Source organism: Cygnus atratus, chromosome 1 (genome assembly GCF_013377495.2).
Source record: "Cygnus atratus isolate AKBS03 ecotype Queensland, Australia chromosome 1, CAtr_DNAZoo_HiC_assembly, whole genome shotgun sequence".
Taxonomy (NCBI): domain Eukaryota; kingdom Metazoa; phylum Chordata; class Aves; order Anseriformes; family Anatidae; genus Cygnus; species Cygnus atratus.
In genome coordinates this window covers 10,659,163-10,686,381 of record NC_066362.1, presented here as the reverse complement: position 1 = coordinate 10,686,381, position 27,219 = coordinate 10,659,163, and the positions used below count along the sequence as shown (strand labels likewise).

Genomic DNA, 27,219 nt, shown 5'->3' with positions numbered 1-27,219 from the left:
AAACCGTATATGAGAAGGACACACATGATTGGAATAAAAAGTAATCCAAGTTCTAAGAATCAAACTGCCTTCTACTGTTCATCTTTTCTATTAATGAACAGTAGGAAACATTTATAACAAATTTTGTAATCTTTTTGACATTTACATGGTTCCCTCTTTCAACTAGACTTATTAGAGGAAAAAAAATGGAAAAGAGCATATAAGGCCTATAATTGATTTTACAGCTCGGTGCTGCTAAAGCAGTAGCTGTACTGAGAAATAAAATCAGTTCAGCAACAATTTTTCTCCTAGCAACACTGAAAAACAAACAAACAGCCAAACAAACAAACAAAAACCAACATACATAAACCTGTCTGTAAGATGGAAAAGAAACATGTTTAGGGTACGTGTGTTGTGTGGGGGGTGGAGGAATCATCTTTAGAAAATCCAACTATTTGTTTACTCAAGACAAAATATTTCCAAGCCTTCCAACAATACCCTCAGAGACTGATAAATACTGAAGTTAATACACTCTATGACAGCTCTTAAATCATCAGTGCTACTGACTAGAAGGTAAATTTGAAGATAAATTGCATAATCTTCTTGACCATCATAAATTCCAACACATAACCAGATTAAAGGAAATAATCTGCTTCTGAATATTACAGAATCTCTTAAATTCATGTAATAAATAAATAAAAAAAAGAACAATAGCAACAGAAATACAAGATCTATCTTCACAGAGTATATAGACTATTAAACAAAAATTTGAGTAAAATGTTTCTATGATAATTCAATTATTACAATTAAAATTCATTCTAAACAAATACAAAAAGAATGCAATTTATCAGCCTGTATACTTCTCTACTTTGCTTATGTGAGCTTGACGTAATTAATCCAAAATACATTTTTGTTCTTGTAAGGGTGTCATTATCTTTTGTATAAAAATGAATATTCAAAAGCTATTACTAATATTGAAGACTTACCTTGAACAGTTTATACAGTCTACAATGCCAATAAAAGATTTATCATCATTCTCAAAGAAATACTGAGTTTGCTCAGTGATACAACTTGTTTTAGGCAGGGCAGCAGAGAAATCATCATCTTCCATATCAGCTGCCAGAAAGAGGAAAATAAATAAATAAATAATGACATTTTAAAAGTTGTGGACAGAATGGGGAGATCCAAATATGTCTCCCAGCCTAGATTCTTACCTTCTATTTCAGTCAAAGTTGACTCTCTAACATTCTCTTGACTTACCTGCCTCAAGGAAACGTGGGAAAGTCAAGCTCAAAAACAGCTGCTGTAAGATAGACCTGAACACAGAAAGACAATATATATTAATTAAAAGTTTTTTGTCTTCTTTGTGTTTTACTGGGTCTTTAAAAATTACTCAAACAAGAGTAATTAATAGCAGAATTATCACAGCTAATTATACTTTTACCAGTTATTAAAGCTGTGTTTTTTTAAATTTTACAGTTTTACTCCTTCCAGTTTCTCTCAGGTCTTCTTTCACAATAATCTTTTATTCCACTGTTGAAATGTGCTATCATTTGCGCCCATAACTCACATAATGGAAACATTATCACGCCATCCATGCCTTCCTTTTATCTCTGTGCAGGAGGTGGAAGAGGCATGGTGGTGTTCCTCCAGCACTCAAACCAACTAGAACTTCTTCTGAACTTCCCACCCCCACCCTACCCTGGGAGAATGCTCCTGAATTAGATACTTTACACTAATTAAGACTCATTAAATTGCTGAGAAGGAGATGAACACCGGCACATAACAAGTATATTACAAAAATGACTGCAACCATTGACTTTTAAAATCATCTTCATTCATGCTCTTGAGGTATGGAATATATTTTCATCCTAGATGATGCCAAAACACTTAGGTTTAAAAAGCTCTACTTATTTCAAAATTATTTTTCTTCCCTCATGATAACATTTTTCCAATGTTATTTACTTGAAGCAAGTACTGGCTAGCCAGTTTGCCCTGTTCTCCTCTACTCACCTACCAAAACAGGAATCGAGTTACATTCCTTGTCTCACTGCTTCTACTTAAACCTTAAAATTGCAGCTTTCTGTTGTTATGTTTTAGGATTGCTTCTAACTACAAACATGACCTGATCTCTCATTATCACATTATTACAATGCCTGTTCTGCAGCTGGAAGGGACTGTACAATTTTATTCAACCTCTAGGATTTTTTTCCTTTTCTCCTAAGCCACTGTGATCTACGTGTAGCAAAACTGAATCTGCCTGTCATCTTTCCAGTCAAGGTAGTGCTTGAAGGAGCTCTGGATTCACTTCCACACCTTTCTGCCTTGAATCATCATCAGATGGACAGTGCACCAACTGTCATGGATGGTAAGAGACCTAATACTGTTCAACAGTGATAGAATTTGCTGACTGAAAACAGTAATCCTCATGCAGCCCTTCATAAGGGGGCACAGAATTTACAGGGAATGAGTGAAAAAGGCAGCCTGGAAATACCGCAAAGTCTGAGTTAAAAAACATGAAGGAGAAACAATACATATTATCTTAACTAAATGCTGATGTACCCCACATACATTTTTGAAAATTATCACTCTTCTATCTCACATTATTGCCTGAAACATTATAGTTTTCTTCAACCTGCTTTCTCTTATTTCTCCAAGTTTCCTTTTGCCAGGTGCCTCACTGAATCCATTTTTGGTCAGAGCTTTTCACTTTGCTTGCTTAATGGCTTTCTCTGCCTGCTCCTGACCTAGATTCCATTAAAAACATGTCCACAGAAAGAACTTTCATGTGGTACTTTCAAGTTAAACATCACACGAAATAAACCTCAGGTCTAAATTGAGTCCAGACCAGCGAGTCTGATCTGAACATTGATACACTAAAGTTTCTCTGTTTGTGAAGAGCTCAAGTTTCTCTTCTGGATTACTGCCCATCTCCAGTTTTTGAGGTTTGCTGTTGTCCAAGAAAACCAAGATTTTAGCTGTTGCTGTTAACAAAATGTAACCAACAATAAAAAACAACATATAATCTTCACAATGCTAGCTGTGAGAAAATAACTATGTTTGTTCAGCTGCTATATATTTTAACTCTTAACTCCATAAAATAGATAATTTATTCCAGCTTGGTAATTACTCTAAAAAATAAGTATCACGAAACTTTACGAAAATGAACAGAGAGTCTCCACGAGTGCAATTAACACCAGTGTAAAAATGACATCAGCCCCAGCAGTTTACCCCAATTTGGCGTGGGGGTAGTGGCTGATAGTGTTGTCTACATGGCTTTTGAAAATGACCAATAATTCTGAATATAATTTCATAAAATAGTTTGGGTTGGAAATGACTTTAAAGGTCATCTAATTCCAACCCCCTACCATTGGCAGGGACACATCCCACTCACCAGATTGCCGAAAGCCCCATCCAGCCTGGCCTTGAACACTTCCAGGGATGGGGCATCCACAGCTTCTCTGGGCAACCTGTTCCAGTGCCTCACCAACCTCTTAAACTAACGAATGTCTTCCTAATATCTAATCTAAATCTCCCCTTTTTTAGTTTAAAGCCATTCCCCTTGTCCTATCACTAAACTTCCTGATAAAGTTTCCTTCCCCATAGGCCCCCTTAGCCTTTCATCTGAACCTTCACAGCTACCAGTCAGACCACTAATCCCAGTTTACTTGCTGAAGCTGACTATAGAGTCAGAGCACACAGTCACAAAACCTGGCAAGAGCAGTTTTGACTGTTTACAGATCACTGAATGTTCAAAGGAGTTTGGAGAAATAAGAATTTTCACCTCTAGTAATGACAAAAACTAAGGATTCAGAGGTTTTTTTTTGTTTTGGGCGGGGGGGGGGACGACGACGACTAATAGTCTTAAACTACTGAAGAATTCCAGTACTTACCAGGCAGCTGCCGAAGCCCACCATCCTAGATGCAAGATATCTGTTATTGTAGGCTGGGAAAAAAAAAAAAAAAAGAACAAAGATTATGTTATTTGTATATACACCTGCATGCTTTTAAAGGAATGCCAGTAACCTCATCAGAGACTACTGACCACATATGCTGAACGAATTCCAGCTCCTTGCTTTGGTTCTTCTTCAGGATCACAGACCGATTGATAGTCATACGACTTGTTAAAGGCATAGAGGGACATATTAATTAGGTTTCGCATCAGGCCAGGGTCAATTTCACCAAAGAATCTTCCAATCTGATGAAGTAGAATGTATAGAGTTAAATTAAAGTACTTCCAAGTAGTTTTCTTATGAAAAAGTAAACAATTATGTTGTTAAAAACTGTACTTAAAAATAAACATACCTGTTGAGTATATTCATCTCGATTTGACATCAAAAGAAATCCACCGTCATCAAGGATAACACAATCCACATGCTATTATAAAAAAGTAAAATAAGTTTTGTAGAATTTGCCAAGAGAAAACTGTGAGAAATTATTTTTTTTATTCAACACTTCAGAAATATCTTCCAATCTATGAGGCTAAATCACAGCCCCATAGCCAAGGGCCAATACTATGCTAAAATAAGTAGAATTATCAGTACTCTAAAAGTTTGTGGAGATCAAAGGCTTATTTGTGGCTTAATTTCATAAAAGTTGTTTTGTAAATTCTTATTTACTCAATCTTTTGGTAGCTGTAAGAGTGCTATATCCTTATGAAATTGGATGATAACTGAATCTGAACTCATAATTAGGGGCTACAACTTCTGATATGCTTTCAAGCCATGTTTAAAGTCCTTTACAATTTGCAGCTTCCAATGGTGAAGGTCCTAAAGGCAGTCTTGCTATTCATGGTTATTTTCACATTTCTATATGTTTCAAGCTTGCTTAGTGAGTTTCTTCCAGGTGTCAGGTGCAGGACTGGGAAGACCACTGGTTCCCTATGCTTTGTACTTTGTAAAACATCCTTGTAATCAGAGATTGAGGAGATAGCAGTGAGGCCAAATAGACTCCCAGATTACCATTATTGTTATAACTCCTGCTTTTAACATTCTTCAAACTCCACAAAAGAACTTGTAGAAGACTTGAGCAGAGAAAGCTTTTAAGCACATGGCAGAATCTGATACTGTGATAGCTGCTGAAATTGTACTCTCCTGCGTACCAGCAGAGCTATGTGATACCCAAATTCTGAACGGTCAGGAAACAGAGGAAAGGAGGATAACTAATGGTTGTTGAAGGGTACATCACGTACTCTGGTACTTTTCGCTTTGCATTTACCTTTTTCTAAGGTACTCTTCTAGTTTTCTTTCCTTTTTTTTTCTTTCTTTTTTTTTTTTAATTATTCAATTCTTTCAGGATTACCTTGTGCTTTGAAAGTTATCTTTTTCACATTTTTCTACATTTCATTCTCTATTGGTCTTACTCTATTGTTTTTCGTTTTCCCTCTAGTTCTCATAATCTTACTGCAATGATTCTTGAAACAAACACTTCACCTGACTTTTATTCCCTCTTTTACTCTCTCTACTTCTAATTTTCACAAATGGCTAAGTTTTCAAAATATTAACCCTCAAATAATAACATGATAGAATAATGGTCTAGATAAATCTAGAGAAAATTAGTCATTTTTTCAATAACAGATATTCATTAACTGAATATATTCTTACCATACTGTTTCTTTCACAGCCACAGATTTCACTGTTGCACTAAAAAACAGAAGTATAGTAATCTTCACAAAAGTGTTTCAAAAGAAACAGTATTTTTCATTGATATTTGTCAATCAAGACAAGAACAAGTGATGTGGTTTTCAATATCTGTATATTAACCTACCTTGCGGGGGGGGGGGGGGGGGGAGACTTACCAAGATTTCAGGTATAAAGTAAAAGAGAAAAGACATGTGCATTTGCATGTATTTTGAGTGTATAAAGAAAGCCTAGAAAACATTTACCAAGTATCTTTTTGACTGAAAAGCTTCACCAATCTCAAAGTATGGTAATCATATGTGATAAGGGAAGCCCACCACCTCTATTTAGCTTTGATTATTAGCATGTTTCTCTCTTTTTCTTGCAATATGTGTGAATATACACACATAACTGTTTCCACGCATTTTATCCTGAGCAAAATAATTACCATAATGCTGCAGTCATTCATTTCAAATAAATTACTCTCTCTCTTTTTCATTTTTTTTTCTTAGCTCTGACATTTTAGGCAATGCATTTACCCAGCTCTAATACCTACAATGACCATAGTTACCAATTCCCTTAATATACAAACAATCAAGCAACATTGCCTTATCCAGTTGTTCCGTAATTGTTTTCATTTTGTGTCTCCCCTTTTCCAATTTACTACTTAATGATTTAGTTTTTCCTTTACCTTTTTCTTCTTCTCATTTATACCTAAACATAATTCCATGACTAGATGTTAGAAATAAAAGGGCTAAGTATTTCATTAATTTCTGCTAAAATGCTGTGATGTTGATTGCAGTATAAATCCTTACTAGTCACTGCTTACACACCCTCCATATTAAATAAAAATAAATTCACTTTTTTCATATTTTTTGAAGAAATTCTTTTGCAGATTTTATTCACTACTACAGCATGATCTTAGTCAGCAGCCTACAGGCTACAATATGTCATTTTTTTTGGTCTTTATCCATGTTCTATAATTATGAAAGCAAGACACGCACAAAATGCAGCCTGTTTCAACATAGATTTATTTTGTGCATTTGAATGATTTAAATACTACAACTACTTGGCATCTATGCATCAGTGTGACTCTGGCACAAAAGGCTGTTAGACCTATTTGCATCTGAAGCTTTGAGAAATGCACATAAAGTTCAAAAAAAGACTTGGTCAATTGCTTACCAGGCTCTTGATTGTGGTTTTTGTGAAATTTTCCATCCATCTGGTTGCATCAATTTTTATTCCAACAACTAACAAGAAATACATGAAAGTCTTTTTTAGTAAAATGCAAAAGAAAAAAAAGGTAACTGTAGAATCCTAAAAAGGAGGAAAATTATAATAACATCTAAATTATTAAACTGGAAAAGGATAAAATATGAGTTTTGCTCTGTTGTCTGGCCACCAACATCCTTCATGAGACTAATAAATTAACTAGTCTTACTCAAACACAGCCAGATTGCTGCCTTGATTTCCACTAGTAAGATTAAAAGTCTTAGAGTAAACAATATTATATAAACTGAAGCTCCTTTGAAATCTCAATTAAATTTCTCATTCACTGTTGAGCAACAACAAAGTAAGACCTGTATTTAGAGTTTTAGCTCCATTCTATCTTACCTGCAGGTTTCAGAAGTTTCCCGTTAATTGTTATTTCCACAGCCTTGCTTACCATAATGCCTGTTTCATAGCTATTGGCACCACTTTCTGAGAGTATAGAAGGAGGGGGGAAAAAAAAGAAAAAGAGTGAGATAAAAGTCTCTTCCTCTGTAACTGAAATTAATGATTGTTCAAATACACAGAATCATTCCAAGAATGCTTATTTGAAAACCTAGTTGTACTTCTTTATTTGTCACCTGTAATAGCTCAGATCTAACACCTAGATGACTAAGAGAAATAATTTTGCTTACTTCTCTTCATTCACATTTTGTATGTGGTCTCTTCATAAAGTTACTGTAGCCTTTTTTCTGCAAACAGCCATGAATAACTTTACACACTGCTAAAACTAGGATCAGAGCCAAAGATTTTATCCTGCTGTTGTCTGTATTTTTCAATACAGAGTATACTAACACCACTCAATAACTGACAATTACTACTTTGACAGACTTCAGCCTGTTTTCAGCACTGCTTAGTATGAAAAAGCAAGTTAAAAATACATTCCCTGGAGCTCTTTAAGGAACAACAAAGGCTTCAAAGAATTTATTTAATTACCTTGTTAATATTTTATTGAGAAAAGATGTAATAAATGCATATGAAATAACAGCAATAAAAGATACCATATGTTTAAGAGGGAACTATGTCATTTGTGGTAGCATCTGCTTTTAGATGAGCTTGGCAAGGTTAATGCTGCTCGCGTCAGTAATGAGCACTTACTATTGTGCACATACAGGTTTTAAATATCACAGTATTTAATATAAACTGCTTTGGTGAGTAATAGCTATTTGAAACAGAATTTAAAAGCAAAACTTTAAACTAAGTTGCAGTGCAGTGGGTAGAGCTGTGGACCCTTGTACCTGCTCTGCCAAATTAGGTTCACTGCTGAAGAAATACACAGAATTCAGCTCAAATAAGTTTTTTTAAAGTAGTCTTATTCTCCTGAGTGCAATTTTCTTTGACTTCCTTTTACATAATTCTTCCAAAGCATCTTCAGAAAACACTCTTCCAGTATAATAAATAAGAGCAAATACTTTGCATATCTTCTCAGTTTTGTTAATTATTGACAAACATGGCCAACAAAGTAGATTAAAAATTATTATGTCCTTGGTGCATTCCCAGCTACCTTTCCCTTAACAATAGGTGATGTCCCAAGACTTTTTTCCTTTTGAAGTGTCAGACTTGAAACCTTTGTTGGTGAGCTCAACTGGTATTGGAAACTTCCAGAAATATACTTACATTAGGCTAGCTAGCTCCAAAATTTCAAAACAGTGATGACTTACTGTTGTAGTACGGAGCTGTGAAAATGTAGTTGTCATTATCTAAACTTCGTTTATAGAAGCTGACTTCGTAAGTTTCAGCATTTTCCAACCAATCTTCTCCTGCCCTAATCATGAAAAAATAATAAACAAAAAAAGATGGTTATCATCTCATGAAAGATATGCTGCACAGGTTTTCTTTTTTGTTTTGTTTTGGTTTAATGTTTTATAGTTGGAAATAATGTGAGATTAACTTATATAATCCTCAGACTTTGTTAGCTTTATCTGGTTAAGTGCCAGGTGCCATTAGTAAAACAAAACTTTTAGAGAAAAAAAAAAAAAGTATTCTAGGAACAGCATGGATCTTGTCTCCTCATTTTTAGATATACCGAGATAAATATTACTGCAACGTTATTTACAACAAAACGTAAACAAACCTTACCACATGTTATCTCTTAAGAAAACACTATCCTATTCTCTCATGCCATTAATAACATGAAAACAAACAACCAAAAAAAACCACTGTTTTGGGGAGTAAAAACCACTGGCATTCTCCCATTTTGGGGAAACAGAATAACCTAAACTATTAGATAAATTTGCCACTTAATATGTCTGTACTGGTACCCTCACTACTCCTGATCACTGAAGGTAGTTTTTAGTTGATTATATGAATCAACTTCAACATTCTCTTTTTGCCCTCTGGTAATGATACATTTTTCTCTCTTAAAGGACCTGGATCATTTGGTCTGTTCCTACTAGTCTAAAAAAAATCACCTACTACTTTACTGATTTTCTGTCTGCCAGCCTGCCAAACAACCAAATGCTTAGGAGTAATGAGGGATTAACATGGCCCCACCACCAGCACAAGGGCACTCCTTTCACTGCTCCTCTATACTGATTAGAAACCTATATTACACCACCTGCTATGGAAATAATATTTAAAGATCAGTTTCAAGCAGGAAGATAGATAAAAGAAAAACAAGACATCCCATTTGTTTTATAGTTACCAGTGCAGATTTAGACAGTATGTAAAGTTGCTTTTCATTATCATATTACACTATTTTATAATATTCTTACCTTTTGGGAAACACTCTGGTAATTCCACCATCTGTAACAACAAATTGTGCAGCAACTCCATCCCTGTAAACAGGAGTTTTAAAATCAAAACTAACGTAAATCTTAAGTTCCTATGCCAAGAGTTGCCATTTAAGTGCGTAATTGTGAATTAAATATCTATCCCATGTAAAGATTAACTGTATATCTGTATATATACACACATATATATTACATTATTACCAAATCATTAAGAAAGAGTTTATTTTTCAGGCTTTGAAATTCATTAAAAAAAAAAAAAGCAAGTAACAAAAATACTTACAGATACAGCTTACTCCAATAATTTTGGGCAAGTTCAGTTGTAAATCCTGCATCCAGCAAAACTCTAATGACCATATCAGTATTACCTAGCAAAAGAGTCAAGACACTCATCTGAAACCATATGACGTGGGGCTTAAACTGCTAAAATGAAATTCCAAGTTGTCCAGGTGCTACTACCACCAAAATTAGGCTATTTTTATTATACATTCTGTCTAACTTCAAGTTACATCAAGTAATCCTTGTTAAACAGACTGTTCTGAAACTCCTGAGTTCACTTCAGTTTTTCCTTTGTTCTATCCTAAAAAACTGTCTTTGCAGCAAAAGATTAAGCAAGTTGTTTAAGGCACCAAGTCTCAACTTTGCAAGGCCCTGTATTATATTTGGAAATAAACTTAATTTTAAAACACATTTTAATTCAAACATTTTTATCTCAGTTCTAAAGAAGTTGCACACAATTAAATGACATTTAAATTTTACTGAGTACTTACTCTTACGTGTTACAAAAATTGAGATAATTCAACTACAATATAAACATTTCAATCATTTAAGTCCCAAACTCTCACAAAAACAAACACACACCTATTTGTCTTCTTTTGAATTAGTGGCTTAGATGGATATGTCATTTTTAAATATCATTGAAAAGGTGACTTGAAGTCAGTGCTTCTCAAGCATCTTTTTCAATACTACTTTTTAAAAGTAGCTTCTAGGAATGGTCAACTGAAACACACACTTTAATACAGACTTTATCACTTTCTTTTTAATGGAAAATTAAACTGGGCTATAGTGTAATTAGAAGTGTAGAGGGAAAATCTGGTGCTTAGTTTTTAATGTCACACAGCAAAGTAGTGTTAGAGTTATGACTGGAATCTGCAGCTCTGAATTCTGCAAAACTCCAGCCACTCAGCCTTGTAGAACATACTGAACATTCATTCAGAAAATAAAAAAATCCATAAAATACTTTTTCTTCGGTTTTGCTCCAGAGACCCATGACAGTCTGAATTTCAGATTCGAGAAAACAGTGTTTGTTTTTTTTTTAATGCCCTAATTCAACCTGTTTTCACAAAACAGATCATTAAGTATTAGGGTATAAGCTTATGGAGATAAGCATTAGCCAAAAGGCTTTTTCCCACTGTGGCCTGAATTTGTAGACATGCTATGCATAGAGCCAGCAGCTCTGATCTACCAGCAGGAAGCACTCTCTCATATCATTTTAATACATTAATTTAATTCTAATTAAATACGTTTACATGGCTTGGCTAGGTAAACCTGCTAAACTGCATCTAATGCCACAGATTCACTTCCTGTATTCACTTGCACACTATCATGGTATACTATGTAATGTAAACAAGGGTACTGCCGTTGAACCCCTTGCTGCATCCACATTTTACTAGAAATTAAATCAAAATGCTATCTGAATACAAATATTAGAATATGTTTCCCCAAGTGATATTTATTTCTCCTAATAGACTCATATTTTTCTGAATGAATTTTTATTTGTGATTCTCATGTACTTCACACATCTCCACAAAGTGACACTTGCTTACATAAGCAGATGTTTCCAACAAGGAGGGTGAATTACTCTTACTGTCCACTTAGTAATGACAGAGGTAACTGTCTTACTTCCTGGCTAACTTATAACAGGCTCAAGTTGGACAGGATTAGTCAATTAAACTCAGGGTAACTATTAATATATAGAGACATTAAATTTATATATTTTATTTCAATTTAGGGATTGTATCAGTTATTGCTTCTGAAAAACATTTCTAGCTGAGGATATTTCCTTCAGTCAACACTGTTTGCTTACTTATACAGAACAGTATTTTTTAAGTATCTTAATTATAAGAAAAAGAAGGAAAATGTGATTTTTATTATCAATTCCAAAATGAAATATACCAATGATTTGGTAACATTTTGGCTTAATTACTTATGTGTATTGTTGTATATCCTGGTGTATACTATAATATCATTAAATATGCCCTCAATATTAGCTTATATAACTAGTGAGTATTAAACTAGAGTTCACTTCTGAGACTGAGTCAAAACACTCAAGTAAAATTTCAGTCAGTGATATAAGTGAATAAGATCACCCTATTTAAGAAGAAAAAAACAACACACACACACACAAACAGCTTTTCAAGGCAGTTTCACTTTGAGAAGATTTCGTATCTAAGGACACATTCCTTCAGTTACATGATTCAGCCAAAAGTTCTTATGTATGTTTTTCTAGATGAAAGCTACAAGGACCCCACCTCAAACTGACCAGCAACCCCAGAAAGCAACATGTTATAAAGTCTTGGCTAAAGCAAGAATAAAAAAGTGTTTATTCCAATTATTTATAAATATTAATGTTAAGTAAACAAATCCAAACATTAATTTTTCACAAAAACAAGACTTTAATGCATTCCTGGTGGTTTGTTCAAAATGCCTAACTCCTCATTTATTCTAAATGGAGTTTAAGGCCAAATTTAAATACCAATACCATCCTAAAGCCCAGTGCTCGCCACTGCAGCAGTTACATCTATCTATGATCTTAAACAATTCAAGCCTAAGAGAAATCTCTTTAACCAATCTGTGAAAGACCTTTCTCATCTTTTATTCTGGTTCTATTTGTTCTCAGAATTTTTTCTTTAGTTATATAAGCTGACAAGAAAACCGACTGATGGTTTCATTACAAGAATTTTAAGTCTTCTTGATACATACTTTGGCTGATTATCTCAAGAGAAAAAAATATCAATTCAAAATACTTGGAGTGCACAAAAACAAGCCAGTAGTTGGTTGCTGCCAAAACATAAGGTTGAAGGGAAGCATGTAAAACACTGGATGCATTATGCCCTGCAATCATTATCATTCTTAAATGAACCCAGAAAACTCCAGACTACAATCTGTCTTGTGTAGAAAAGTTCAACACTAGATGTATTTCTATTTAAAAAATAATAAATAACAGTGAAGATAAGAAACAACAATGTGTGATTTGGGCATGAAAGCTTTCATTTTGATTAATTCTCATTTATGAGTAAGTATTTTCCTAAGGGGGGAAAAAATCAGAGGATTGAGAAGAGTACTTACATGACGGACTGTTTGGAGTATTTCTATCAATAAACTCATTGAAATTTAATAAAAATTCAGTGTTGTTTTCTGATTTCTTTACATCACTACAGTATTCTCTGAAAAACAACAAAACACCAGTCTTCTAAGATTTGTTTCACGTTTCTGAAGCAGACAAATATGAATCAGCAATGTGAAAGTGAAAGCAGTATTGTGCCACTACTGTGAGATGGTTGGCTATGTCACTTACACAGTCAATATGACTTTAACAATAGTCCTGATCATATTCAATATTTCAGGAATATACAGGAAATCAAGTGTTCAAGTGCCTGCCTAGATCTGAATTATGACAAAGCTGCATGCATGAGATTGGGCACAGATTCTCAGAAAAAACACTCTGGACTTGTGTAGGCCATGAAGTTAGGAGACCATAGAGTCTGTAAAATAAATAAGAAAATGCCCAGGGAAATTAGACGCCTGCTGGGTTAAACTGTACTGGAAAGTATTTGGACTGCTGTAGGAGAAATTGTCACTTTATGTTCAACTAAGGCTGGATTTATGGGATAAGATCCTAATTTCTGAGAAGTCTTAAAGGCAATTTTAATAGAGTACACACCCTATACACATATAAATGCTCTTTGTTTTGACATATGCAAAACAGATTAACAGTAAACTATAGTCATTTATATAATGCAAAGCAGTACATCAGTGGGCAATTCACTGAATAAAAATTAGCACAATAAAAGTCACTGAGCATTTTGAAGGCAAATATTAGATGGTGAGTGGCATTAGACAGCTGTAATTAAAATGTAAAGAATATTCAGCATTAAAGCCAGGAGCTCTCTTTTTAACTGAACTTTATTAAATTAACTTTATGAACAACAGAAGTCTGTTTGAATATCATATTAAGCTATCTTATAACTCTTTACTTACTTTACCATAATCCTGAAAGACTATAGGCATAATTTGCTGTACTATACCAATGTTCACATTTAAGCAGAGGCCCATATCAGACAGGCCTTTTCCATATAGATCAGTTTAACAACTAGTGACATGTTGGAAACTGCTAGTGGGTACAATTGATCATAAATAACATCAGCCCTTCAGAAAAATTAAACAGTTAATGATGAGAGTACATTTGAAGATAGGAGACTATGTCTTACAGATGAATCAATAGAACTGTCTGAACTTAAAAGGATACAGAAATTTGTAAGATAAAAAAGGAATGGACCAATTTTTGACTCATCTTTGTGGAGCAGCATTTCTGTTATTTATCATAACTAACTTTTAAAGGAAATTATTTTTTCAGAGCTATTTATCTTACTATATTTCCCTTGCAAACACAATTTACCAAGGGCAACCAGGACCACACAATTTCACATGAAAGAACAGGGAACTAATGAACTGACTTGATCAATTTTTCAATGACTCAGTCAATATGTGTGTTCAATGAATGAAAAAATAGTTCATTCTTAAGTGATAGAGAGCTTTGAAACTCTTCAACTTAAAAAAAAAAAAAAAAGATTTCAAGGTGATAACTACATTAGCTATTTTACAGATGAGAAGCTAGGTTACAAGGCAGTAAAATCTTGAAAGACAGCTGCAAGAAATGTACAGATGCGTATAGGATTTCCATGAAAGACATCAGTAAAATAGGATATGTCAGATTTTACAGCTCTCTTTGATAAACACAAAATATGAATCAGAGCCTGATGATGCTATTAACACTCTAGCACGAAGAAAAGAATTATTTTTGAAAGCATGCATTTAGTAATTGCTCTTTTTCATTATTATTATTATTTATTTTTTCCAAAATATTTATTGGTTAAGCCCATATTTTGTAAATGCCATTAACCTGATCAAATTCCTATTTACTGCTGAAATAACACTTACTACTGGGAAATAAACCAACCTTGGTGCTAAAAAAGTATAGCCAACTTCATCAAAATGATCAAGCTTCAGTGTTTCTGAATCTACAAAGATGAAAACATTAAATAAGTAAATGATTTATCACCATCATTTCCCTTCTCAAACACTTGACTAGCTTTTGCATGCATCTATGAAAGAAGGAAATGTTCATTTTGCAACATTCTCCTACTAATATACTTTATATTTCTCAGTATGTCTCAGCGTAGGATGAAATTATTTGAATATTATATACAATGCACACCTGACACCAATAATGTATCTAACAACCTAATTAGAGGTGACATTTAATTATCATGTAAATGTATGGGATGCTTTCATTAGAAATGCAATCTGATACAAAGAAATATTTGAGACAAAGAGTTGTTAGAACATGAAGGAAAATGTTTCTAGTATTTTCAGCAATAAAGATAAAAAAAAAAAACAACTCATCTATGTAAACATCACTTTCAATGCTACTGAAAATAATGGCTTTAAAAGCTGGTGTCACTGAACACTAGGATCAGATGAGCAAAGATTAGAGATTCACAACATACTACAATGTGTATGAAAACAGAAAAACACTTTTTTATTTTTTCTCCTTTCTATTGGTATGGTACCGAATGAAAATGGGAAAAATCCTGAGATGAGGAATACAGAGGAGAATGTCCAGTAGGAATAGAAATACAAGTGAAAAAATATCAACTGCAGTAAACAGAAGGAAACTGAGCAACAAGAATATACTTGCCCATTTTGTTTGCCACTATCCATCAGAAAGAGAAAGCAGGGAAACAGAAAAAAACAGGGTAAAGCAAAAGGGGTCACAAACCAATATTTTATTCAAACAGCCCCTTGAATAAAAATATTGTGCATAGAAAGATCAAAGGTTCAATTTATGTACAGCTGTAGTCTGGAAAAAGACAAACATCTTTGAACACTGGAGAATATATGTCCTTGTCAATTATTTCTCAAGTACCTTCTATATACTGTGGCTATTTCAAGGGTCTGTTTTGCAGGTTATATTCATGTAAGTGCAAAAACAGATGATCCAATCCATAAAAAGAAACATATTAACTTACTAAAACTTTAACTTTAAACTACTTAAGATTTGACAAAGTTATAAAAATAAATCACGAATTATTAAAAACTTGCCATAATCTTCATACCCAGGAGGTGAAGGTAGAGGACAGCAATTTCATTAAAGTTTTCTCTAATCTATGCCTGCCAGAGACATTAACAGTGCTTTTCTAACCTTGTATTTAACTGCATATTTGTTCATATTTGGATAAAGAAAGTTAAAAGGAAGTGATGAGTTCTATTCTGTCTATAATCTAGATCTTCTAGTTAGATGTTATATAGATGTAATAAACAGAAAGCTTTCAATACTCACAAATATCATTCCCAATTACCACTGCAGAATCTGTAAATGGCTTGAAAATAGTCTAAGCCAAAAATGCATTACAAACATCCACTAAAACTATTTGTAGAGTGCAAAATAAAAACCTAGCCGCAATCCAAATGAAACAGTGCTGTCACATTTATCTATTTCTACAGGCATTAAAGGTAATTTGCTAAATATAATACTGCACCTACAGCAAAAATAACAAAGTAAGCTTACTACTATAGTCCATATCATAATATTTACATAATAGAATGAAAAAGAATAGTAACCAGACCCTTAAAATTACAGCAACAGAGGATACGCAAAGCAATGATTCTACAGGTACATAGCAAGGTGGAAGGGATTGTCAGTGAAACTGGGGTACCTGCACATATTCTATCTTTATAGAATATTTCTTGTACCTTGGGTGTTGGATTAGAATCATTGCTGCAGATTTTGGGTACATATGGTAACATTAGTGAATTCAACAAAATGTATGAATTTTAAACATTTTTTAAAGTGAATCTGAGACTTGGCAATACTTGACAAAACCAGGGAACCTTCATAGTACTTACATCTGGCTTGAATTAATGGTTCATCTATTTTGGCTTTAATATAATAAAAGCTGTATGATGGTAACACCAATGCCAAACTGCAAGAGAAATAAGACAAGTAAAACAATTATGCTATTTGCAGCAGTTTTCTAATTTCATCTTTTAAGTGTTTTGAAACCATTTAACAAGTTTGGAAATTGGATTATCATAAGATGAGATAGTTATGTAGTGACATACCAGCCTCACGCTATGTAATAGGTACGAGTAGATTCATATGGGTCTTGAAGTTCCCTGTGTTTCTTTTCATTTTTATTCAAACATTTAGGCATAAATGCACTTTATTAAAGATTAAGGGAGGAATTTCCAAATAATTGCAAATAATAAAAAGCATGGTTTGATGTATCTTCCTCTAACACATTTAACATTACAATGTAGCACATGTCAATGTGGTGACTGACAGTAAAAAACACCATATAGTACTGTACCGATTTGATGCATGATTAACTCATTAAAAAAAAACAAAAAACATTTATTAAGAAATTTATCTTGCAGTACTTGAATTCACTTTATGTTCAAGATGCAAAATATTTTCCTGAATCATGCAGTCACCATTAATAACCTTTGATCATTGCTGTGCAATAATACCTTAAGATTTGCAATGCATGTTATTTCTTTTATGTTAAATATATATTTTTTTCAAAAAAAATATAAGGCTTTTATTGCCACTAATTCAATATACATGTAGGAGAGTTCAGTTTTAAAAAGGTATGTAAAGGACAGGAGGTGCAAATCATCATTGAAGAGGTATCATCTCCCATATCACACCCTTAATATTTGTTGTCAGTTTTCATGTCTGCAAAACTGCAGAGGTTTCTAATGGATAGCTGCAGAAATTAACCTTGAAAAAAAAAAAAAAAAGTTGCACAATTGTGCCATAAGTGAGATAACCTTTAATGATACATGTGCCATTTAAACAGAATGTGAGATTGCTGAATATTTACTGATAGCCTTCTACGTATTCTCCTCTAGGGAAATCACTAGCACTTTACCTGTCATTAGCAGCTACTGCCAACAGAAATTGCTAATTAAAATCTATGATTTTACGTTTAACAGGCTTGCTGCAATGTGACTCCATGGATTTATTGCTGCATCTCATGCCAGGGAGCTCTGTATGAATTAAGAACTCATATAAACCCAATATCTTTCTTTACTGATTGCTAGATGGCATATTATGATTTAAAAAAAAATATATATATCTTTTCCCACTGAGGATAATGAGTATAATGACAAAGGAAATAGAACATAAAAGTGGGATGATGAATAAAAGATAAAGTTCTACACCTACATTCACTTGTTAAAACTGATTTGTTTGGTTTTGCTTACAAATTAACGTTTGCATTCTCATTGGCTGTACACCTGTACAGAAAATAGCAGAAAATAGAACCAATACAATTACAATAGCTGAAGGCTATTGTAATTCACCACAATACAAATATTATTTTGGTAAACAGTTGACTCGGTATTTGAGCCATCTAGTTTTGAACTTGAACGCTTCAACTTTTTCGAAATTTGGTAAACCTTAACTTCTTTTCTAATGTCAGTTTGCTACATTCCTTCCAAAGTTACAGAGCTGTGTGCTTAAATGATTTTGGAATGATATACACACCAATGTTGTATGCAACAGGGGCAAGATTTATACCATACTTCATTTGTTCCTGCTGTCATTGGTATATGATTTTTAGATAATTAGTCACAAATAGATTGAAGATTTCAGAGATAATCGGTAGCATGGTTCCTGCCCTTAAGATCTGATGTGTAGGTTAGCAATGTTGTGATATAAGCTATAAAAGTGACTGAAAGAGATTTGCACAGAATAATGTGTTACATTGTTTATTGAGATAAAAAAATATGGCATCTTTCTTTTTAATGTGCATATTAAAAACAAGAACATGGAGACAATGAAAAGAAAAGAGGAGGAATCTAAGAGAAAGCGTACAATTAAAAATCAAAGTATACAGTGATACAGAAAGTAGAAGAAAAATAAGATTCTTAACACCAATCACAAAAATCGATTTTTTCCTACATAATGAAATGCACTAGTGGTAAATCTCAACAGTTGGATAGAATACTGAGGTTCTGTTCCTTAGACAAAGTAACAATTCTGAGCTGTAAAGGTTTAAAGGAACCCAGCAAATCCGGTAGGCCCAGACACAAAACGACCTGATCCTGACTTAACTAGTATAGAAAATATAACACTAAAAATACTAACCAAAATAAATTAAAAGGGCATTTAACTATGCAGAATTCAGAGAACAGAAATAAGTTACCTGTAATCAGTGCCATTCACAGCAGTCCATGTGTATGTTCTGTTTCCTTTATCAATGTATCTCTACAAAGACATATTAGTCAAGAATCAAATTACTAATTCCGAAGCTTCAAGTAGTGTTCTCTTTTCTTGAGAAATGAAGTATATAACCAAGTCTGTTGGGACTCTAGTTATTATTTCACTAAGTACAACTTGAGCTGCAACTACTATTCTTAAACAATTTCCAAAGTTATATTATGCAAAAGAATCATCTAAATCTTTTTATTGAACAGTAAAGAAATGCAAATTTAAATAAAACCAGACAGATACTATCTACCATTTTCCCTTTTACTTTCATTAGCCAGGCCTATACAACCTTTTTATATGTGCTTGGAATTTGATAAAAATGTTATCTCCTTTATGGACTATTTTGCGTTAAAATGACAAAACAACAAAAATCAATTAAAAAAGAAGAATTTGTAAGTAACTCTGTAACAACAACAAAAACACCTGTGCCTGTCCTTTCAGTATTACAGTACCAGTGACTGTAATACAGGTATTACATTGGAGTCATAGGTGCAGCCATATAGTCCTGACTGTACCGCATGCTAAAATTACATGTGTTTCTAATCACATTAAGAAGGTCTTGCATTTGCGAAAAATTTAGAATGGGAGTAAATTCTTCCAATCTTCTATTCTTCACCCAAAAATTATTTAAAGTATTTTAATACATTAGGATAAGCTTTACCATTCACTTTCTTTTGGTATAAAAAAAAAAAAAAAAGAATGACATCATAGGCACAACCCCACAGTTCCGTATAGATTTAATCATTAATGCACATACGTCAGCACTGGCTGACAGAGTTTCACTCAGTTTTCTACACTGAAAATTAAAATTTTATTCCAGCTGCAACATACTATTATTTTGCAGATTTGAGATTTGTAAGTATACAAACTGCAACATCACATACAGTGATGAAAGGTATCACAGGTTCATTCTTTTACTGTGATAAAACAAAAGTGTGAAAATGGCCATGGTAATGAGAAAGAGACATCTTTTTTTGACATTTATGATTCAAAACCTCCTTATTACTTGGTTCCTTCTTGTCAGTACAGCATGATAATTTAAATCATTTAATAGTCATTTGGGAAAAAAATAAATTCATATATCAGTGGCTAATATCCTAGTATATTTTATATTTAAGGTAAAAGGATGGCTGAACACACTCCTTTCCAAACCTATCTATATTCAGTAACGTGCCTATACTGTTACTTCAGCTCAAGAATAATTAGACACTTGAACCTAGCAGTGACAACACCTCCAAATCATGCACAGCACCATGGTTTGCACACCATGTACAAATGCAAGAGAAAAGTAGGAAGGCAGGAAGAGAACTGGGCTCATATTAAATCCTCTCATCACCAGCGCTGCGAGCATGCCTGAAGGTAAACTGGCTGAAACCTCCCTTCGAAGATAACGCAGCACATCACATGTCCTCATATATCTGCTCCCATTTACCTTTGCCTACTTTATTCCTGAGCCATCTGAAGCAGTCTCACCCCAGCTGGTCACTGCCGAAGAACCTACATGTTACTGCAGTTCTTGTGACCCTTCAGTTTGCACTACTGCACACCCCAGCTGCACAAATGTGGCAATGCTTTTGTTCCTATGGCATCTTCTCTGTTAGTTGGAAAGCCCCTGAGGCCTTGGGAGACTCCAGCACACCCCACCCACGCTTGCTCTGAGTACAGTCTCTATGCTGCAGTATGAGGTCATCTCCCAGGACACTGCTGGGGCCAGCTGCAATACAAAAAGAAAGCAATGCAAAAACCCAAAAGCAAAACAAAAAGGACATCAATTTCAAGCCTCGAGACTGCAACTGTCAGTTCTGAGCAACTGACCACATCAGCCCTTTTTATAAGAAAATATATGAAGCTATCAAATCCTAAATGATGCATGGCTCATGCGTGGCCAGTGGTCTGAAGCAGCTTTATTCTGGCTCTAGCAGCTTGAAGCTGGGAGGATGTAATAGCCTGAAGCAGTCACCATTGCCAGCCATCTCTGGCTGCTGCCTTCTCTCTGATGGGTCTGAGCAGAGGAAGAAATCTCAGGCCACGAAGCAAGGTAAGGTGAGGGAAATTAATTTCACTGGGGACTTGAAGCATCTAGGAACAAAAGGCTTGAGATATTTTATTCTATTCGAATAAAATCTTTCAGTTTGTGGTCTGGGCTGTGTATGACTGACACATTCTCATGCACCCAAGGACGTCATATTCCCCCCAGTGCTGTAGCTGACTCCAGCATTTGCCAGCATGAACAATTTCCCTCCCTCACTCTTCTGGCAAACAACTATAGGGCCAGCTGTTATGGCCTTTTCACAAGAACACCACGCAGCCTGAGAAATGGAAGCACAGCCTGAGATCTCTTCAAAAACTTTGCCATGAATGCAACTTCTTGTACAACCACTATGGCGTTAAATTTATTTATTTATTTTTTTGATCCTCTAATCCTCACTTTTCTAGCCACCTACACAGAGCCTTTTTCACCCACAGGCTTGGAAAGACTCTCCTTAAACAAAACAACAACTCAAGCCTAAAAATGTAATTAACTTGATTGGATTCTGTAGCATATGCCTTGTGAGAAAAAAAATAAAAATGTCACTGGAGCCTTCTGACATTTAAGTACAAACAGCAAAACCACTGGAGGTATCAAAGTTACAGGAGATTGACAGGAGAGAACAGCTAATACTACACATGAATAATTATCTGCACATATCCAAACAATAATCCTCAGTATTACTATGGTGTGCTTATCATAGAATCATAAAATGGTTTGGACCCTAATGGGGTCCAATAAAATTGAAAGGACCCTAAAGATCATCAAGTTCCACCACCGCCTGACATGGGCAGGGATACCTCCCACTAGGTCAAGTTGGCCAAGACCCCATCCAGCCTGGCCTTGAACGCAAGGATGAAGCATCTACCGCTTCTCTGGGCAACCTGTGACAGTGTCTCACCACCCTTACAGTGAAGAATTTCCTCCTAATGTCTAATCTAAATCTATCCTCTTTTAGTTTAAGACCATTCCCTCTTGTCCTATCATTATCTATGCAAGTAAAGAGTCCCTCTCCATCCTTTTTTTATAAGACTCCTTTAAGTATTGAAAGGCTGCAATAAGGTCTCCCTGAAGCCTGTACTGCCTGCCTGATGTTATATTCTCTTCATTTTCTTCTGATAATCCATTACATTAGCTATCTTCAAGCTGTTTTACATTGATTGCAACAATTTCAAAAAGCTGTTTGTGAACTGTAACTGTGCAGCACGCTCTTGCCATATCTGCTCCTGTGGCACACCGATCAGGATTTCTTCTTATTTCAAGTCCCCAAGAAGAAAGACATGCATGCAAGGATCCACATCAAATTTCAGGATTTCCTTTTGCTAGGATATATCTCTGTTTTGTTAGAGAAACCACTAGTGATCTGTCAGGAGTGAGGATTTTTGACATGAAAATGAAAAAGAACTGAACAAGCACAAGTAAATAATACAATTGAAAGATGACACCGCTTATCCCAAGTTGTCTTCATTTATGGCATGTAAACATTTTTTTTTCTTCCTTCTTTATTCCCATTCAAAATATAAACTATTAATCCTATCTTTGCACACCTCCACAAGCAAATTAAGTACTTTGTTTTAGGATCCATACACAGAAGTAGGCTGGGTCTACTTCCTGGTGAACAGAGTGCAAGACCTCATCAACAACTGCCTGATTAAAGACACACCAAAGAAACCAATTTAAAAAAAAAATCCTTTTCATAAATATATAATTTCTTTTACTCTAAGCCAGTAAAACTAGCAAATGTAGGGCCAAAAAATGATATAAACTGACATTAAAAAATAAACATCTTTTCACCTTTTCACAGTACTTTTATGCTTTTTGGTTGCTCCTGTAAATCTAATTGTCTATCTTACCTCATCTTGGGACTTGACCAGTGTTTCAAATGTTTTTTCTCCACTTTCTCCATCTATCATTTTCTTTCGAATCTATTGGCAAGAAAAAATAAATAAAAATAAGAACTTGGTATTGCATGTAACATGATTAAAGTTTCCAGTAATTTAAGGCATTTTGTAGAAACACAGAAAATAGTAAGGCATTTGAAAGTCATGGATCTTGAATTTTTTTTAAAATGTTTCTATTTTCTGATTTTTCTAATTAGAAGTTGCTTTATCCAAATACATACTGGATTAACAGATTTATGTATTAACATTTCTGGTATACTTTGCATATCAAGACAATCCCATGGATGAGAATGTGTTTTGTCTAGAACTTCTAGTGCTTTCCAGCACATCTGTGATTCAGCCAGTTACAGTGATTCGAAATAAAGATTTATATCAGTCAGAGATAAATTCCTCTCTGAAGCAGCAGTTCTAAGAAACTGAAGGTGGAATTTAACAGATACCAAGAAATGCTGATTATTATCATTATGAAAGAACAATTTCAAATGAAGTGAAAAAAAACTGTTTGAAAACTTTAAAAGTTAAAATAAAATTCCATTTTATGTCACAAAACTAACAAACTATTTAAAAATGATTTATAAATGCACTCTTAAATTAGTAACTCAAAAATATACACAGGAATTCATTTTGTTGTCAACAATTTAAGTAACTTTATTTCTCATTTCCTTACCACAGCAGTAAGTTTGTATTAATCAAAATCAATGCAGAGAGGAGAGAAAAAAAAAAAAAAAGCTTTAAAATATTTCAGATAATAGATTAATATCCTCTGAGAAGTGTTCTATTTCTAAAAATTTTACAGATTTTCCCTTCCCATGAATTAGCACTTAATAAAGAAGACTGGAGAAATATTATTTAAATAGCAATTATGGTAACTTTCAAAATGAGAGAAATATAATTCATTGTCTTTGCTTAAGAATAAACTGAGCTTAATTTGTAAAAATCTTTCATTATAACTTCATTGCTCTATAAAGTCAACATCTTGAATTTTTTTAATTGAAATTTTTGAGTGAAATAGGTTTCCATTCAAAATCTAGAACATGTATTGCTTTTCAGTTATTACACAGTAAAATACAATCACCAGGTACTAAGAAAGCAGTCAATCTCACCTCAACTTTAATATCATTTTCCAATTCAGCATCTAGGAAATCCAGCGTAACTGGCTCCTGGGATTTTGGATTCTGGAGCAGAAGATATTAAGTGATCAAAAAATAAAGACAGAGTACTGTAATGTTACAGATAAATTGCTAGAAATCATTCTAATCCCTTCATTTTGAAGTAAGCTACTTACTTATCCATGTAAGTAATGGCACGCTTACCCATTTATTTTAATCTCTTATAACATAAAGAATTCCTGGCAGCTCTTTGTCATTTATTTTATTTCATTGGATAGAGAGGCTAATTGGGCAAGTGAAAATCAGGTTAACCCAATGACTAGTGGCTGTTCACAATCTGTCAGGCAGGGGATTCACATTGGGAGGTTGCTTCCCCTGCTGCTGATATGCCACAGACTGTAAGGTGAAAGAAGAAATGTCAGAGGAAGCATCAGCTATGAATCTCCTATTAGGCATCCTGACTCCAGCAATGGATAGGGAAAGTCAGGAAAGCTTTCCAGCTGGCCAGTAAGATGAAACAATTGTACTACTTTGCAGTTTTGCCAAAAACAAGAGTATAGACTTATTGTTTTTAGATGGAAATGGACTGTGGTTCAAGACTCACAGGGGCAGTGATTGCAATAAAAGATTTATTTCTTATAACAAAATAAAATCATTATTATTGTGGGCACTAAAGGACTTCCCTAAGCACCTGGCAGTTTTGAATGCATTTCTATTGACATCAGTACTGCTATCTCCGTTTAAGAGATAGAAACCTACATCACAGAAATGCTGTGACCTGGCTGCTTCAAGACCTGTGGATGTCATGATGTCTACCATCCACTACAGATGGTTTGCATCTGCTGCAACCCACATCCCCGAGGAGAGCAGGAGGACCCAGTACTGTGCCGCTGCTGGGCCCAGCTCCGCTGAACTAGCTCCAGCCACCCAGCAGACTCTACTCCCTTCTCAGTTTGCATTTACTTGGACAGAGCTGTCTTCCAAGTGAACTGTCCGGAATCTGACATTATTTTTTTTTTTAAGGAACTTTGGCTAATTCCCATTGACTTGATATTGCTGCCAAATAATATTAACTGTCCTTAAATGTGGTATAAAAATCCTTGATCCTCATTGCTTGGAAGTTATTTAATACATCCACCTGATGAAGGATCTTAGGAAAAAGAACTATGAGAATCTATTATTTAACCATTTCAATCTGATACTTTAGAATAGGAAATAAATCCAGTTTTATTAATTTATTTTGAATGATATACATGTATCTTTTGTAATAGGATGGTTCACATATTAAAGGATCTCAAGACCTAGTTTTATCAGTAACTGAGTACTGTTTCTCATATGATTAGCAATACAAAATGTGTCATTAGCTGATACTATTATTTCAAGACTAGTGCAATTTCTGGTAATGTCATTTTTAGATTATTTCAGTAATCCAGCTATACTAACGTAGTTGTAGGATACACTAAGTCCCTTCTTTAAAATGATGATTATATTCCTTTTATGCTAGTAGACAATGGTTGGAATTAGGCAACATACTCTGGCAAAGGTACGTGATGAATGTACATGTGACTTCTATGAAAGAATGCAAGCATGTTTCATCACAATTTAGGTGTGTATTCCCAGTTCATATTTGAAGAAAGTTGTCCTGAATAGCGGATAAAAGATGCCTTCATATAATGTAAAAGCATATAAAAGATGACTTCATGTAATAATCTGGACACTAGTCCTTATTTTCAAGGCTGTAATATAGAATAGTGTTAGAAGATACATGACTATTCCTTCATATTCTTAAGGTACAAATGTACCTGTTTCTAGGTATATGGAATTCATTTTCTTACCAAGTAAGACTTGCTGTCTGCTAAAGGAAAAGTGAAGAAATTTATTCATGCACTGGAAAGATTTCAGACAAAGGTTCTGGATTTTTTTTAATGCCTACTGATAACTTCAAATAAATTTTAATTTTACTATTTATAAAGGATAATAAAACTTGTAACTTTAATATAACACTAAAATATGTTCTATACTAATTCAATACATTCAGTACAGCCTTTTCTAATGCATTTTCTTTTCTTCCCCAACAAATCCGCACTCTCAAAATAAATAGCAAAAGACTAAAATGTAAAAATAAATAAAAAGTACATTTTCTTACATGCAATGGATAATGAATAGCATGGTCAAACCCAAACAGCATGCATGAAGGCATTACCATGGCAGAAGTTGCATTTATGAAGTTCACATTCCATTCCAACACACAAAGGAACAGAAAAGAAAAGAAAAGGTAAAAAAAAAAAGAAAAAAAAGCCATCACATCAAATCAATAATATTCATTTCAAATGATAACCCGGGCTAGCCATAGTTAAGGAGTCCCAAAGACAAATAGATAACTTTAACAGTCTATCAAAATTAAAGTACTCATTCAAAAGCTTTCCTTGTTCTTTTTACGACATTATATCACCACACATTCTTTATCAGGTATTAATGGCAATTTATATATGAGGAAACAAAGCATATATAGAAATACATTATGTGATGTGCTTGAGGCACAAAAAATCTCTTCAAGATCAGAAAATTCTTAGCCCACTACTTTAAAGGGAAGACTGTTTGTTCCCCACTGTCTTTTTTCCCCAAGAGTGTGTATTTACCAGTATTTGGGCTCCATAATTTTCTCTTCCTAGGTTGCCATTTTGTAGGGTTTATTTCAAGCCACGAAGAAACAAACTTAATGTTCAGTTTGCTCTTCTCTTTATTCAGTCATGCACGCAACATGACTAGAATAAGCACAACACCACTACATTCACCAGCACAACTTAATAAAACAAAACAGAAGTAAATCACTAGCAATGAAGCATGCAAATGAAGGGAAATGCAATCCATTTTCAGCATGAAAAATAAAGGCTAAGATCTATTACTTCAATGACAAATCAAGAAGGAAACAAAGAAAGAAAGAACTGGTGCAGCAACATAAGAAAATTAATTAAAATGTCATTGTGTGTATTTGGGAGGTCAGTATTCTCACAAATTATGTGGAA

The 27,219-nt window shown here is 34.1% G+C and overlaps 1 protein-coding gene across 1 annotated transcript in view; it reads right to left on the bottom strand.

Annotated features, from left to right (window-relative positions):
* Positions 1-27,219, bottom strand: part of CACNA2D1 (calcium voltage-gated channel auxiliary subunit alpha2delta 1) — a 404,847-nt gene that overhangs the window by 11,194 nt on the left and 366,434 nt on the right. The window contains exons 19-35 of the mRNA XM_035549547.2: positions 24,188-24,259; positions 23,037-23,108; positions 19,090-19,151; positions 16,784-16,860; positions 14,835-14,895; positions 12,944-13,041; positions 9,879-9,963; positions 9,581-9,643; positions 8,528-8,631; positions 7,212-7,298; positions 6,780-6,847; positions 5,583-5,621; positions 4,285-4,356; positions 4,025-4,177; positions 3,873-3,925; positions 1,240-1,295; positions 966-1,095 (exon numbers count right to left, since the gene is read on the bottom strand). Of these exons, the coding sequence (XP_035405440.1) occupies positions 966-1,095; positions 1,240-1,295; positions 3,873-3,925; positions 4,025-4,177; positions 4,285-4,356; positions 5,583-5,621; positions 6,780-6,847; positions 7,212-7,298; positions 8,528-8,631; positions 9,581-9,643; positions 9,879-9,963; positions 12,944-13,041; positions 14,835-14,895; positions 16,784-16,860; positions 19,090-19,151; positions 23,037-23,108; positions 24,188-24,259 (1,352 nt within the window). The remainder of the gene's footprint in view (positions 1-965; positions 1,096-1,239; positions 1,296-3,872; positions 3,926-4,024; positions 4,178-4,284; positions 4,357-5,582; positions 5,622-6,779; positions 6,848-7,211; positions 7,299-8,527; positions 8,632-9,580; positions 9,644-9,878; positions 9,964-12,943; positions 13,042-14,834; positions 14,896-16,783; positions 16,861-19,089; positions 19,152-23,036; positions 23,109-24,187; positions 24,260-27,219) is intronic.